This window comes from Lissotriton vulgaris, chromosome 8, assembly GCF_964263255.1.
Source record: "Lissotriton vulgaris chromosome 8, aLisVul1.2, whole genome shotgun sequence".
Classification (NCBI taxonomy): domain Eukaryota; kingdom Metazoa; phylum Chordata; class Amphibia; order Caudata; family Salamandridae; genus Lissotriton; species Lissotriton vulgaris.
In genome coordinates, this window is record NC_141696.1 from 82690441 (window position 1) to 82706350 (window position 15910).

At 45.4% G+C, this 15910-nt stretch overlaps 1 protein-coding gene across 1 annotated transcript in view; it reads right to left on the reverse strand.

Moving 5' to 3' along the window:
- Nucleotides 1-15910, reverse strand: part of LOC147693456 (vomeronasal type-2 receptor 26-like) — a 56929-nt gene that overhangs the window by 1052 nt on the left and 39967 nt on the right. The window contains exon 4 of the mRNA XM_086935996.1: nucleotides 7968-8091. Coding sequence (XP_086792122.1) covers nucleotides 7968-8091 — 124 coding nt within the window. The remainder of the gene's footprint in view (nucleotides 1-7967; nucleotides 8092-15910) is intronic.

The window sequence follows — 15910 nt, forward strand, 5'->3', positions numbered from 1 at the left end:
CCCTGTGCTTCCTTCTTTCACTAAGTTGCTAATGCCTAGATGCATCAACCTTTTTAGGAAGTGCAAACGGTGCGAATCGCAAAAATCGGCCGTTTGCACTTCCTAAATTGGTTTCTGGGATGCATCAAGCATTTTTGGAAAATCGCTATTTTTAGCGAATTCCAAAAATGCGATTGCTTTTAAGGAATCGCAAATTTGCGATTCCTTAAATGCAATGCATCATTGTTAAAACATTTGCGATTTTAGAAATTGCAAGTGCAAATTACCACGAAGTTGAACCTCGTGGTAATTTGCAAAATTGTTTAAAAATGCACGAAAATGTATTTTTAAAACTGTTAAGTTACAGACACACATGTCCTTAGGACGTGTGTGTATGTAACTTACAGGTAAAAGTCCATTTCATGGGTGCAGGGGGGGGGTCCTTTGGACCCCCCTCTCCACCCTTGAAATGCTTTGTTGAATTCCGATTTTCAAATTGCGAATTCGCAATTCCCATTCATTCCTATGGGCATTTCAGCCCATAGGAATGAATGGGAATTGCAAATTCGCAATTTGAAAATCGCATTTTTTATGCGATTCGGTAAAAATTGCGATTTTTACCGAATCACAAAAAAAAAATGCGTAAAAAATGATGCATACCATTTTGAGATTCCTAATTTGCGATTCGGTAATTTTCGCAAATTAGGAATCGCAAAACAGTACTTTGATGCATCTGGGCACTTGTCCCAAAACAGACTGGAATAAACCCTGCTCCTTTGTGCTGATTCTATGCGGTTTTAGAAACACTTGCATTGCCCCAATACAGCAGTGCCCATATGTATTTTCAGACGCAAGCCAGATGTACGAACTATCAGGTCACAAAAATTGGTCACAATTTGTGACCAGTATTTTTGCGACAAGAAAGTTATTTTGAAAACAATCACTAGAGGTGTTTTCTCCTTTCTATGTGTGTGGTAGGATGCAGCACACATAGAAAAAGGAAAAACAAGGAGAAATAAAGGTATTTCTTCTCTTTGCACCTCCACTGGGGAGGCGTAGAAATCTGGCGAGAGGTGTGCCGCCGTGGCCAGGGTGACTGACTCCGGAATCTGGGGATCACGGTTCGATCCCTGGGGCCGGCGGCAGATTAGCCCAGCACCATGTGACTCTGGGCAATAGCTTGCTTAATCTTCCCGACGGCCCCCAGTGCGCATAGAGACCCTAATGGGCGATGGTTCGCACTTTAAAAATGTGGATTATTATTATTATATTATATAAGGTTTACAACTCTTTGTAAATCTGAGAATCTGCCACGTTCCATGGATGTTTCATGGAAACAACCATAAAAACAACAATGGAATGCCCCTTCGACACAGAGTAATACGTGAAAGGCCATTAAAGCCCATGCAGGGTGGCTTTACAAGGCCTTGTAATTATGGGCAGGCACACTGCACTGCCGGTGCATCTAACAAAGTGATGCAACGGTGGGACAATGGGCTTGTAAACGAGTTGTAAGGCAGAGAGGAAAGAGAATGTGTGTGTTGTTGTCAATTTGGGCATGTATATGCAAGGTGATATCCTACAAATAGCTCATCATACCGACTGAAAGCACCTGTACCTAATTATTTACTATATAATAAATTGTTCAGAGGGGTGTAACACCCCCAAACACCTCTCCTGATGCTAAGCCCTTGTGTGTTTAAAAAAAAAAATCTACGTTAAAAAAAAGTTGGTTTGAGATTTGGGACGTGTCACATCTTTTTTTTTTCATTCACAAAGAGGATGTTTTTGCTTTAGGATTCTAACCTGACTTTTCACTGTTTTGGGAACGAACTGTGATCACAAAACATTGATATGTCTCATACCAATTAGTTGTTTCCAAAGGATGCCTACAACAAGCCCCATCCATATACCGAATGTGTATGGGATCAAAAGCCTATTTTGAGTTGGTAACAATTTACAGACTCTTAAAATGTGTTTAGTACGTAGAGTAACATGTTTTTGCGGTAGTAAACAGCGATTCAGACTGCTTGTGAATATAAAACATTTCATCCACCTGGATGAAAGAACCCTGTTACTATGCCCTAGATACATTGCATTTTTATTTAGTACCACAATGCTTTAGACACACGTGCATTATCCGTACAAATAGCTACTCTATAAACAGTTAGATTAGTCTGAAACCATGGATGGGTGGAGAAATTTGTTTGATTCCTATATAGTGGCCATTGGGGGAGGAATTTTTTTCTGCTCACATGAAATAACCCATCATTCTGCATAATCTTGGTTATGACGGATGCTATATTTATGACAGTATTAATGAGTTGAAATGATTCCAAAAAGGGGGGACACCGGGGCAGGTTTAAAGAGGTCCAACATACATGCCCCAATAGTACTATGCGCAAGAAGGGTATGGAGTGCCCCTGAGTCCAAGTGAAAGAACAGGGAGATACTGGAGGTGGGGGTCGCCCCACACTGAAGATGAAGGGGGAATCCCCTTTTCGGAACTAGTGTTCTCACACACCTAGCCCTAGTTCCAAGTGTCCTGTGTCTAGTTTTGCGCAAGAGCAGGAGCAAATGGTTCCCAGAACTGGTTTGAGCTTGACTATGCACTGGGACTCCAAATATGCAGATAGTGAAGACTTTCTGGCACTCAGAGTGCACCCACCCAGCCCCAATACACCAAACCTTGTCTGGGAGGTGTTCATACTTCCCTGTGACAAGATGCCTATTGTAATGCCTTCCTGTGCTCGAACTTTGCTCAACAGCAAGAGAGCAGAATCGTGTCTGTGACTGGCAGCATCCATTTTGTGCTGCCCAGGTCGGGAAAGCTGGTACCGGGTAGACCAGTGACCCACATATGTCCAGTTACTGGTGTGGAGGTATGATTCCAAAGTGTTTGACAGCAAACATAACATGTTTCTAAGCAGCCTTTTTTAAATTTAGCATTTATAATGCACATAAACATATATGTCTGGCTGCATCATAGACAACCGCGGAGAATGGTCTCCAAAGGCTGCAGAGGGGCCCTGCTCATGCAGGGGCACCCTCTCACGTAAAACCCAGCACCCTGCCTTCAGGATTGTTAAGGCCTGCCATAGGTGACTGACAGGTATTTAAGTGTAGTGTTTGAAATATATATAGTGAACCTATATCTTGAGTAAGTGGTTCAAGCACCACCTTACACAGTCTGCTGTAGCAGGCTGGTAGTGTCAATTTGGATGCGCTCTCAGGGGTGGCATAATACATGCTTAAGCCCCTAGGATGCCTCTGGGGTACCTATGCCCTGGGTACATGGTGTACCATATACTGGGGACTGATGAGGGTACCCCAGAATCCAATCCGGAGTTTACCGAAAGTACATGCATATACATTTACAGGAGAAAGAATATAGACTGGGGTCCTGATTAGCAGGATCCCAGTCAGACTAGGCCAAAAACAGTGTGACATCAGCAAAAAGTAAGGGTAACCATAAGAAGCCGGTACTACTTTCCTACAGGCACATTTTGCTTCACAGGAGATGCAAGAATATTTGGTAGAATTGGAAATTGTGCATCAAAAGACAGCTTTCTATGCACCACAGGCCAATGGTTTGGCAGAGAGGATGAAAAGAGTAGTGAAGGCTTGTGCACAAAGAACTTTGGAAACCAGAGTCTCTTTTAGGAGTGTTTTTAGGGAGACATGGTGGGCACACCGCACCACTCCTAATGCCATAACGCAGAGGTCCCCTTTTAAGACGTTGAGGGGCAGAATAGTTAACTATAAGTTGAATCCTGTTTGGTTGCCTTCCAGAAAACCTAAGGTTCAGGATGAAAATGAGAGGAGAGCAAATCTCAGGACTTACAAGCAAAAATATAAGGAAAGGTATGACAAGAAGAATTCAGTCAGATATAAGAAATAGAACGTGGGTGATCTGGTTCCGGTGAAAATGAGGAAAAAGGGAATGTCTAGATGTATGGGCCCTTTCATCATTACTGCTATTAGGCGAAATGTATTGACGTTGAATTCTGGTGGCATGTGGAGTATGTCCATACTTCTGAAGTACTCCAAGGGCACACCAGAATTCAACGTGCCCAGTAGTGAGACATCTGATAATTGTTCTTTAGAAAATGCCACCAAGGATCGATCACAGAGACCTTGTTCGCAAGATCTAAAATAGTACCTGCACGTTTCCATGATTATGTTTTCCGTTAATGTTCTCTTTTATTTCTGATTTTTTATTGGTTCATTTCTACACCTTCTTTTATTGTCTAGAAGTTTAGTTATTTTATTATTAAGTAAAGGGGATGTGTTGTAATCGTCTCTCTCTTGTACCTTTAAGATACAGGCAGCTCATGCCAAGAATGTTAGGAGATTTCCAAGAATGGTAAGAGACGTCTGGTTGAGAATTCTGTGCTGGGTCGGTTGGTGTCCCTGAAAGGATCTGGCATGTTGTTGATGTTGGTGGTGCTGAGTTCAAACAATAAATCATCTTGACTACAAGAAGGCTGGCATTTTAATACTCTGGTCCTTACTTTGAGCTTCCAAATGCAACCGACAGGGTTGCAACATTCCTGCATGCACTCTACTACTTCAAACATACATGCACAATGCACTGAATGCCGTGTTTAGGATTCCGGGTTCATCGAAATGAAGTGTATCACAATGAGAGTGACTGAGAGCTACAGAAATTGACTTATTCAAACAGAGATCAGATGAAAGGTTACCCCACAAAAGGAAAGCAAAACACACAGAAGCATGGTGGATGAGAGGAGAGATGGCTGAAGGCCATGATTACTTGGTACCATCACTGGCCTAATAAAACTTGGGGGGGCCTCCCTGTAAGGCACGTGGAGGGACCCCCTCTGGGCTCAGTCAGGTGCTCTGCAGCCAGAGTGCTGTGCTGAGGGGCTTGGCCCCCCCCTTTGAAACAAGTGCCTTTTTCTTTTGAGAGGCCTGGAGAGGATGACAATTGGGAGGGGTCAGAGGACCTTGTTGTTGCCATCACCCCCTGGTGGCAGTCACTGACAACACAGTGTTGTATACAAAGAGTACAACAGGAACATTGGTAAAATAGAAGGGGCCTACTAAAGCTTTATGTTCACATTTCGTGTGAAGATTGAATCAGGAGACTACTTGGAGGTTTTCAAGCTTTTACACAGAGAACTGTGGGCAAAGCAGAGGTTGAAAGAGGGGAGGGGCTTGACATAAAGAACCAAAGTTCCATATAGGATAGAGAAGTGGAAGACTGCATTTTCAAAATATGCCAACACTATGCGATAGAGTGTCAGAACTCTGTGTGCGTTTATTTCAGTATCTAGACATTAATAAACAGGGAACATTGTGTTTTGGTGGTTCAGCATGGTTAAGAAGTGATGAGGAACTTTGGGCACAAAGATAGCAGCATGCTACACTTGTTCTACTCCTGTCTTTCATTAACTTTATGATACCACTTTTACTTTTATTTAATTTAACAGATCGCAGCCCTAAAAACAGAATCTGATATTTTTCCAGACCTAGAATTCCATTTACAGATATCACTTGAAGGGTTTCATACACATTTAAATACCTTGAGTCTTAGAAACTCCTTAAAGGGCAATTTATATGACTTATGCTTATTTTTTAGAATATGTTTGTGGAGAATGAAGGAGTATTTACAAATGTGAATCATTATGCTGGGAGGATAAAATGTATATTCCAAATATCTTGACCCCAGATCCTCATATTAACGAACTTTGAAATTATTGATATATGAAGGGCACCTTTAATTGGTTTATAAAAATGACGAGCCTAATAGAGCTATTATTTGAGATACTAGAGTTTACGTTTGACCATTGGCACTTTGTGGCAGGAAACAGCATTTACATAGCATGAGCTACAATGCATGCGATTACAACGCAGTCATTACAACAACCATGTTGTTACAATGCAAGCTATTACATCGCAAGTACACGGTGTTGAAGTACTTGATACTAAATGTTCTTTTCATGCTTGCCATGTACCAGGCATGTCCAAAAAATAGCTGGTGCATTATCTTGTTCCCAGTGGGAGAGAATCTGTGGCTTTGTACTGGAGGTGATTAAAAGACCCCTGGTCCGGTGGCAGCTATGATGATGACTACAAGAGGATTGTAGGACGTCTCATCTGCACCCTCTAGGTTAGGTACTTCCAGGACATTCTGGAATGAGCTAGCAGCAGGGGGCATAGGTTTGTTCAAATGACAGGACGAGAAGCGGTTTGAGACGGGTTGATATAGAGCAATATGTGTTGTGGTTGATTTCTAAGAGGTTTGCCCCCCTGACAACATGGGGGAATTGGCTGTAGATGAGAGCGAGAGAAAGAGAGGGAGAGAGAGAGATAGAGAGAGAGAGAGAGAAACAGGATAAATGGGAATAGGGTCCTAGAGTCCTTTGTGTGACTGTTGACTTTGGGAAGGGGGCAATATGCCCGAGGGAAGCCTTGGAAGCATATGGTGAGTTAAGGAGTAGAGGAGCGGACATGTCTTCTGGTACAAGGGTGGCAGTGGTGTGAAAGGGTGTCAGGTACATGTGGTTGTAAAGGAATATCTGTTGAGATACGAGTTGCCAGCTGCCAGGATCACAATCAATTCCTTCTGCCTTGTTCTGGCCATGGAAGCAGTCGTAAAAGGGATAGCAAGGAAGAAAGTTATGAGATCGGCTGGGGGAAGTCAGACCATTATAGGCCCTACATGCATGAGGGTATGTAGGTTTAAGGAAGCAGGTACCTTTGGTCTTCACCTTGTTTGCTGTGATGAGTGCAGACTTGGCAGGCAGTTCTGTACAGCTGTTGAAGTTATGGATTTGCACCCATTTGATTATTAAGTTGTCAGGGAAGTATGGGAAATCACAGGCTCCTGGAGACAATCAGGCTTCACCCTAAGGGAAGTGAAGCATGATGGGGAGCATACTCTTGTCCCAGTTTTTGTCAATAATTTGCAAATTGGAAAATAAATGATAGAAACCGGACACAGGGTAAATAAATTACAACATAACACTGGTCTGGCTCTGTTACAAGGTATGATGAAGGACCTGATTGGGATATCAACTCTCAGTGTGTAAATTGTGCTGGTGCATACAGATGGAGCCCAACAACACTCATTTTGGGACTAATACTTATTTTTGTTTGAAAGACTTAGAGTCATATAAAAAAGAGAAAAACACAAAAGGGTGAAAGTAGGAGGAAGAGAAAGATGGAAAAGCAAGGAAGAAAGCAAGGATGAAAAATAACTTGCACTAGTGAAATAAAGAAGCAGATGATGTCTAGTGGTGGATTAAAGAGGCATGAGGTGGAATCAAGATGACATAATCGTGGTATTCAGCACCCTGACTTTTCGTACTATCATCTGCTGGCTTCTGAGTAAAACCGCATGCCCCTGCACTTATTATTTTACAAATTAAGCACCAGCTACTCTGTTACTGCTGGTGAGTGTAGGTGGACAACGTTGTTGACAAGGAGGGTTTGGCGAGATGCCAGGAAAACCCCAGCAGGGGACAGGTTTAGATGGGAATGGGTGGGTTATTACTGAATGGTGGAACCTGGAGTAGGATCCTGTCTGGATATCACTTATTTCAGGCCAGAGTTCTTCGGACATCAGTGGGGTGCACTTGTCCTTAAGTGACATTGAAGACTACTTGATGGCATTGATGAAAGCACAGGGAGAATTTGTGCTGATATGGTTTGGAGGAGCAGAAATTAACACCATCTGTGGCAAATTATTGCTAAATTGCTAGAAGGTGGAAATGGAAAGATGTGGAGAGTTTATGCTAGAATAATATGTTTTACATTGAGAGAGAAATTGACAACACTGCCTCTGAGGCTTGGACAGGCTATTGCTAATGATAGTGTAAGAGAGGAGGCCAAGTTCATCCGCACACAATAATAATAGGAAAATACAATATGTGAGAAGTAATGTTTGTGTGTAGTGGCCTTGTTTTAAAAAATAGATATATTTGGTATACAAGGTGTTTTATTTACATTAGCTGGCCTACCTGTACTATTGCTGATTTCTCCCTGGGAGCAGGGGATACAGTCAAAGCAGCAAATGGGCTCCCCCTCTCGTGCAGCTTTTCTGAACCCAGGCAAACAACTTTCACTGCAGACGGAACGCGGGACCTGAAGGAGGGACACAGAGTGAGATAAAGATGGCAGGAGTCTGTGCAAGGATGATGAGGTGCAACAAGGATTTGTGACAATTCTTATATAGTGGTTGAGGGTAAGTGGGCCACTTCAGAAACAAGACCATGGTTCACTAGCAAGATCTTCCAAACAAAATCTGTGTGCCACTTGGAAACCCTATTTAGCCAAAACAAGAGTAATTTCTGTTAGTAGGCATATGAAATGTCAAACATAGATGAATTATACATAGTAGAGACCATGATCTATTATTTTCTCAAATGGAAGTGGCTACTTATCTGGCCAAAGAGTGCAACATCTTGGCTCTTTACCAAGAGGCTGGCAAAAGATAAACATAATCTCTTCTGTTTAGCCAGATATAGTCTAAATACTTAGAGATGCTTTACAATTTGACTGTCAGCCCGATAAATAGTGTGCAGGAGGTCTCTATCTAGCCAGCCATAAAGAAAAGAGGGACTCCAGTGAATGGTAGTGTGGTGTCCATCTTGTAATGAAGATGCAACATGTGTGAAGCATTTGAAAGTCAGTGCATACACAAATGTACAATAGTTTTGTACAATAGTTTTTAAAAAGGTAAGTGCATGAATTAAACTAAGCTGTTTAGAGCTGAAACACCAGTAAAATAAATTTTGAATAAAAACATTTACATTATTTTAATATTCAAATAAGACATCTGGAAATCAAACAGAAGCGTCAGGACATGGCACACAGACAGTTTTCGCTGCAGTCTTGGACTATTTGGCTATCTGCAAAGAATACTATGGTTTTAAAGCATGTTACATAAGAGTTTTATTTACTCATGAGAATACAGAGGGGCCGATTCACAGAACTAATCTGAGACAAAATCCTAAACTTACTACTTTTGGTATTCACAGAAGGCATTTAGCAGTAGTAAAGTTTGACTTAGGACAGACTTAAGACAGACTTAAGACAAACTCCTAACTTTACTACTACTAAACACCTTCAGTGAATACCAAAAGTAGTAAGTTTAGGATTTTGTCTCAGATTAATTCTGTGACTCGGGCCCATAATTTGTTTAATGCTCATAATGCTCCATTTGATGATTTTTGAGTGCTAGGGTGTTTTTGGGCCTCTTATGGAAGGCCTTTTGTCACTTTAAGTTTCTGTTTAAGGGGGATTGTGGTTGCTTGGGATTTCACATATGGCAACACAGCAGCAGTCAACAGGCAGCAGAAAACAGGGAATGCCGACCGACAGGTGGTATCTGAGCACATTCAGTAGGCAATTGGTGTTTGGGGGCACAGTGCTTTGGGGCACTTGCAGGAGGTAAATTGTGTAAAACACTGTAATGAGGCTTCTGTGAAATGGGGAAGTGAAAGCAGAAGACAGGCAAGCATCTGGGTAAGGAATTCACTCTGCTACCTGTGAATATGCGCACTTTTGCATACTATTTACCCAACAGAGTAGGTCGAGGGCATTGATTCTTATTGGTCTCATGCACACTGACATTTTAGTCACCTGCACAATGCCTCTTAGGAATGGTAGTTTTGATATTTAACATGTTAAGCAGTGTTTTAAATGAGCAAGGTCCTGTCTCTTCTAGGCCCTCATTTCTTTTCTTGATAGTGCTGTCTCAGAAAAAGAAATGAGGAAGCCAAACAAAAGTGAATACAAATCTATGTGATAGGCTTGGAGGCTGTGCCTGACTAAAGTCATGACTTTAGTCTGGGGAAGGAAGCAGTAGGAGGAGGAGGAGAAGGATGACAAGTAGGAGAATAAGGGCCTGGAAGTGGACTATGAGTACAAGGAGGGCTAGGACGACCAGAGCCATGGGATCAAGACAAGAAGAACCAGGACCAGGGAGATCTAACCTACGAGGACCAGGGTTACCAATACCAGAGCAGAACAGAACAGGAACAAGTGGATGTTGAGGAACAGGACAGTGAAAAACAGGGTTAGGGGTACTGGGATTAGGGGGACCAAGAGAATGAGTCTGGACCCAGTGTAAAAGGGTATGAAGGAACAGAAGGACCAGAGGTAAAAGGAACACAAGGCCATGGACCATAACAACAAGGAGGGCTATGAGGGCCTGTGCATGCTGACCAGGAACAGAGAGATGAGGACAACCAGGGCCAGGAGTTGCAGACCCAAGTAGGCAAACAAAAGAGGACCAGTACAAACAGACCAATGGAAAGAAGGAACAGATAGGAGGGCCAAGACCATATAGATTAGATCGAGTAGGACCAAAGGGCCAGATGCAGAAGGCCAGGACTAGGAAGACCATGATCAGAAAGGGCCAGGGCTAGCAGGACCTGGATACCCTAGAATATAATGACCTGGGGGAAAATAAAGGATGAGAAAGTATAGGACCCAGTTTTGGAAGGTCCATGAGTGCCAGAGACTCCGTGGGATCCTAAGGCAGGGTGACAAGAGCTACATTAACCAGGGTTACCCACAACATGGGAAGTAGGAGAACCACTGCTAGAGGTAGGAGGAAGACCATACCCAAGAGGACCATTACTAGGAGGACCATGATAGAAGGGACCATGGTCAGATGGACAAGAACAAGGCAATATAGGCAAACCAGGAGACCAGGAGGAGAAGGATGGGGCAGGAGGACAGGAGACAAGGAGGGCAAGTCAAACCAAGGCAGTGGAACTAGAACCAGAAGACCCGATACATGAGGACCAGACAAAGAAGTACCAGAATAAAGACCAGGATTACATGGACCAGGGAGAGCAGGATCAGAAAGATTAGGAACAGGCAAACAAGGAGACTAGATAACACATGGGAGCAGGAGCACTGATGGACAAGAATTACGATGAGGAGGATGAAAAGGTCCAAGACCAGGAGCCTGTGAAACAGGAGACCCAGGATACAAAGGACTAGACAAACCAGGTCAAGGAAGTACTGTTTCTAGATGTTCTTAGACTAGCATGAAACAGAGGTCAAGGAACATCAGAAGTTGGAAAGGCTAGAATGATCTGTGAGAAGACAAGTTATTGCAGAACCATGCGGACAAGGAGCAGAAGGAAAAGAACCAGGAGGATCAGTGCCATATTAAAGAAGCCTATGAAGATCAGTACCTGAAGGGCAATGGCCTGTATGTCCAGGATACTATGTTAAGGAGGACAGGGACTAGGAAGACCGAGGGGGCAGTACCAAGGGCAACAAAAAGATTAAAGCAAGATGTCTAGGTAAACTAAAAGAATCATGACCAGGAGGACTTGAAACAGGGATAAGAGGGTCACTGTCACGGGTCTGACTTTCAAGAGACACCTGAACATAAAGACTGGTGGTGCGCCACCCCCCTTTCACCTTGCGTCTTGTCTCAACAGCCGCAGACTTCTACGTGGCATGAAGAAGACGGAGACCCCGAAACGGAATGGCCATCAGGGGTGAACGTATACGGCTCCTTTAAGGCCGAAGGCTGGGATTATGGAGTCACGCCCCTAGTGACGACAAAAGCAGGAAGCACGGCATCGACGACGGACGGCGTTTCCCCCGCGTAGGACATCGATGAAGAGAGCAGCGCGGAACCAGGTCGAGGAAGAGAAGCAGACGGAAACGACAAGCCAGGAGGCCAACGGTCGGACGAGTCGCCCTGCCACGCGCCCACGGGAGGAGCGTGGCTAAAAGAGGTACGGGGCAGGGTCGCGGGTTGGGTTGGGAGGCGGAGACAGCCCCCGGTGTGACACTTCCTGCAACCAAACCCTTCCCTGAGCACGAGCACCTTCCGTCACGCCCGTAGATAACTGGAGCACTTCACGGGGTTTGCGTTTCCCTCACTCCCGGTCCTTGTGTATGTATACCCAGAGTGCAGGCAGTAATCCGCCTTCTCTTGATTTCCTTTTCTTTCCGGTACCACGTGGGATCCTGCTATTGAGACGTATCAAGGCAAAGACTTCCACGACCAGAAGGCACCGCGGCATTCAGCGATAACAAGAGACTAGAGACTCATGACCTTTTCATGAAGAAAACGTATATAACAATAAACGCCCTCCTTAAAACCCTTAATCAAAGCCCCAGTGTTTCTCTTTGAGCCGGCCTCTCCAGCACCAGTGGTTGAACCTCCTATCATCCCTGAGCCCCCGGGACAGTCACGAAGATTAGGACCTACGGGACTACTGCTTGGATTACCAATCATTACAAATATCAGTACCAGAGAGAGGAGGCTCTGATATAAGAAGGCCAACCAAAATCTGGAAGACCAGGTGGAATGGACAGTGGTGGTCAAGAAGACCAGGACCAAAATGACCAAGCTCAGGACGACCCAAACAAGGAGTATCTGGATCAGGAGGACCTGGATCCATGGCTGAAGTACCAGTAAGACCAAATGGACAAGTAAGAAATCCAGGAGAACCCGGACAACCCAAAACAGGAGGACAAGAACTAAGAGTGCTACAATACGAGAAGCAAGATGGACCAGGACCTGCGGTCAGTAGCGGCCGATGAGTTGCCAGAGTGGTGGGGCAGAGGAGGTATGAAACAGGGACAGGGGGAGACAAATAATTTATTTTTTAAACAATTACCTGCTCTCTGCATTGTATTACTCACTTCTCCAGGCACAGGCTTCTAGAGTGCACTGTGGCCAATCCTGACGCTGCTTTCATGCTGCTGAAAGCAGCATCAGATAGGCCTGATCACTGATGATTTGTACTCCCACACAGAGTCGGAGTCTGTGCCTGCTCTCTACAACCCAGCAATGCATCTGGGGTTGGAGATAGCTTTACTGCACATGTGGGTTTGGCCAGCCTGAGATGGCCAGCCAAACCCACATGTGCAGTGAAGGAAGTGTCCAACACTCTCCCTCCAGCCTGTCCCCACCTTGGCCCCACCCTCAAGCCTCGGCTCTGGGATAAAAATAAAATGATAATACGTTTATTATCGTTTTATTTTTCATTTTCTTTGGCTGCTAGCAAGTGGGACTACACTCCTCTACCATAGCAGAGGGGCTGCTGCTGCCTTCTGTACTAGGGATAGCAGGTTGTTAGTGAGGAGAACCAGGACAAGGTGATCAGGATCAAAGAGTACTACAAAGGAATAGGGCCAGATGGCCTAAGACTGGGGAAACATGAAGAGCCATGAGAGCCAAAGGCAAAGGTTATGATAACTAGGACAGTAGGACAAGAAGGACCAGGACAACCAGAACCAAGGAGACCAAGCCTAGGACCAAGTGGGTCAGGTCGAGGAGAACTAGGCCCAGGAGAACTCAAACTATAAAGATCAGGACCAAAAGGACCAGGGACAGTGTACAGAGAATCTTGAGACGTACCAAAAGTCTGAAAACAAGAATAGCATGACCATGGCCAGGAATGCAAGGCATCGGAAACCAGGGACACTGGCAAGCAGAGTCAGATCAGGGAAAAAAGGATCAGGACCTTGAGTACCATGACCAGGAGGATCAGAGTTAGAAGGAAAATGAGGATCAGGACCAGGGACAAAAGGACCAAGAAGATCATCGAACAATTAGGAGCAAGAGAGCGACTCCTGGACCCAGAAGAGTAGAGAGGTCCGTTCGTAAGTGAAAGGAAAGGGGATACATACTCCCTATTGAATATCCAATAACCTATGTGGCATCCTCCTCTGTAGGTGGTAGTGTGGTAAGGAGATTAAAACACCTCTACTCCTTCAGCACTTAGTGGTGGGAAAAAGGAAAACCTTTTTCATACAACCCTCACCCACTCTAGTAGTGGCATGCTTCATCATAGGGTTCGGTACAAAAGGGGGTGGTGATGGACGTAGCATCTGAATAAATCAAACACTCACACCCAGTCAAAAGATCTGGGTTTAATCCATCACCGTTCTTTAGCCCACTCTGCCACCCCAGTTCAGACATGGCTATATGCAAATCAGTCTGACCCTGTGCCTCATGGGAACAGTCCAGCCCGAACTGCCAAGCCATGTCTTCCCTGGACCGGAAACAAGCTTCCGAGGACCGGTTTCTGCAATTGCAGCCGTCTTCAGCCAGGCTTGCTTGAATCCAGTGGCAAAGTGAGCAAGGGACTCACGTCTGAGCATTCCTGCCACACTTATGGCGGCCAAAAGCAGTACAAAAGGGGGTGGTGATAGACGGAGCATCTGAATCAATCAAACACTCACACCCAGTCAAAAGATCTGGGTTTCATCCATCACCGTTCTTTAGCCCACTCTGCCACCCCAGTTCAGACATGGCTATATGCAAATCATTCTGACCCTGTGCCTCATGGGAACAGTCCAGCCCGAACTGCCAAGCCATGTCTTCCCTGGACCGGAAACAAGCCTCCGAGGACCGGTTTCTGGCATTGCAGCCGTCTTCAGCCCGGCTTGCTTGAATCCAGTGGCAAAGTGAGCAAGGGACTCACGTCTGAGCATACCTGCCACACTTATGGCGGCCAAAAGTGGTACAAAAGGGGGTGGTGATGGACGGAGCATCTGAATCAATCAAACACTCACACCCAGTCAAAAGATCTGGGTTTAATCCATCACCGTTCTTTAGCCCACTCTGCCACCCCAGTTCAGACATATTGATTAAACCCAGATCCTGACCCTGAGTATTCTGTTTTGATGTAATTACGAGTGCCTGGTAGTGTTTTTCGTGAGTTAATTTCTGTAGTTGTGACTGCTACAGTTATTTTCCTGGTTCTGTTCATCTGTGCCCCCTCATTGCTATTCCTGTGGCCTCCGTTTTTCCTCTGTCGATGACCCCTCCCCTTCCGCCCACTCCCGCCTCTCAGCTGCTCATCCCTTCTCCCTCCCCTACTCCATAACACTGATCAACAACCTCGCCAATATCGTACTCAAACAACTTGTCACCACACCCACCCACTCGGCTGGACACAAGCTCGACTTCATCTTCTCCGCCAGCGACCACGTCACCTTCAGCAACACCACCGAACTCCACTGGACCGACCACCACTGCATCCACTTCTTCTTCGAGAAACACACCGCACACAACCACCCACAACGAATCTCCCACCGCAGCTGGAACACAGTCACCAAAGACCAGCTCATCACCACACTCGCCCGAGACCCCCTACCCGAGCCCTCCGAGACCGACGCAGCAGCCCACAACTTCAGACAATGGATCGACAACTGCGCCAACACCCTCGCCCCAATCAAGAAACCCTCCAACAGGCAAACCAACACAAGAGCCATCTGGTTCAACGCCAACCTCCAGAACTCCAAGCACACCTGCAGAAGACTCGAGAAGCAATGGCGCAATGACCAGACAACCACGCAGCCCTCATGAACACCAGACACAAACACCACTAACTCATTCATTCCACCAAAAGAACCTCCTTCAAGAAACGCATCAACAACAATGCACACAACAGCAAAGAGCTCCTCAACATTGTGAAAGAACTCTCCACCCCCAGCTCCAGGTCAATTGACGTACTGCTGTCACAAGAACTCTGCGACTCCCTGGCTACCTACTTCCACCGCAAGATCGCAGACATCCACAACAGCTTCAACACCCAGGTGCCAACGACAGACGCCGACACCCCCGACCCAACACCCACCAACCACACTGACCTTCTGCTCTCCTGGAACAACGTCAATGACACCATCAAAATCATGAACACCATCCACTCCGGCTCACCGTCCGACCCCTGCCCCCACCACATTTTCAACAAAGCAAGCTCCATCATCGCACCCCGACTCCGAAAGATCATCAAAAGCTCCTTCGAGACCACCACCTTCCCAGAGAGCTGGAGACACGCCAAGATCAACACCCTCCTCAAGAAACCCAAGGCGGACTCAAAGGACCTCAAGAACTTCTGACCCATCTCCCTGCTCCCGTGCCCGGCAAAAGTCATTGACAAAAGACCGCCAACAGACAACTGACCCACTTCCT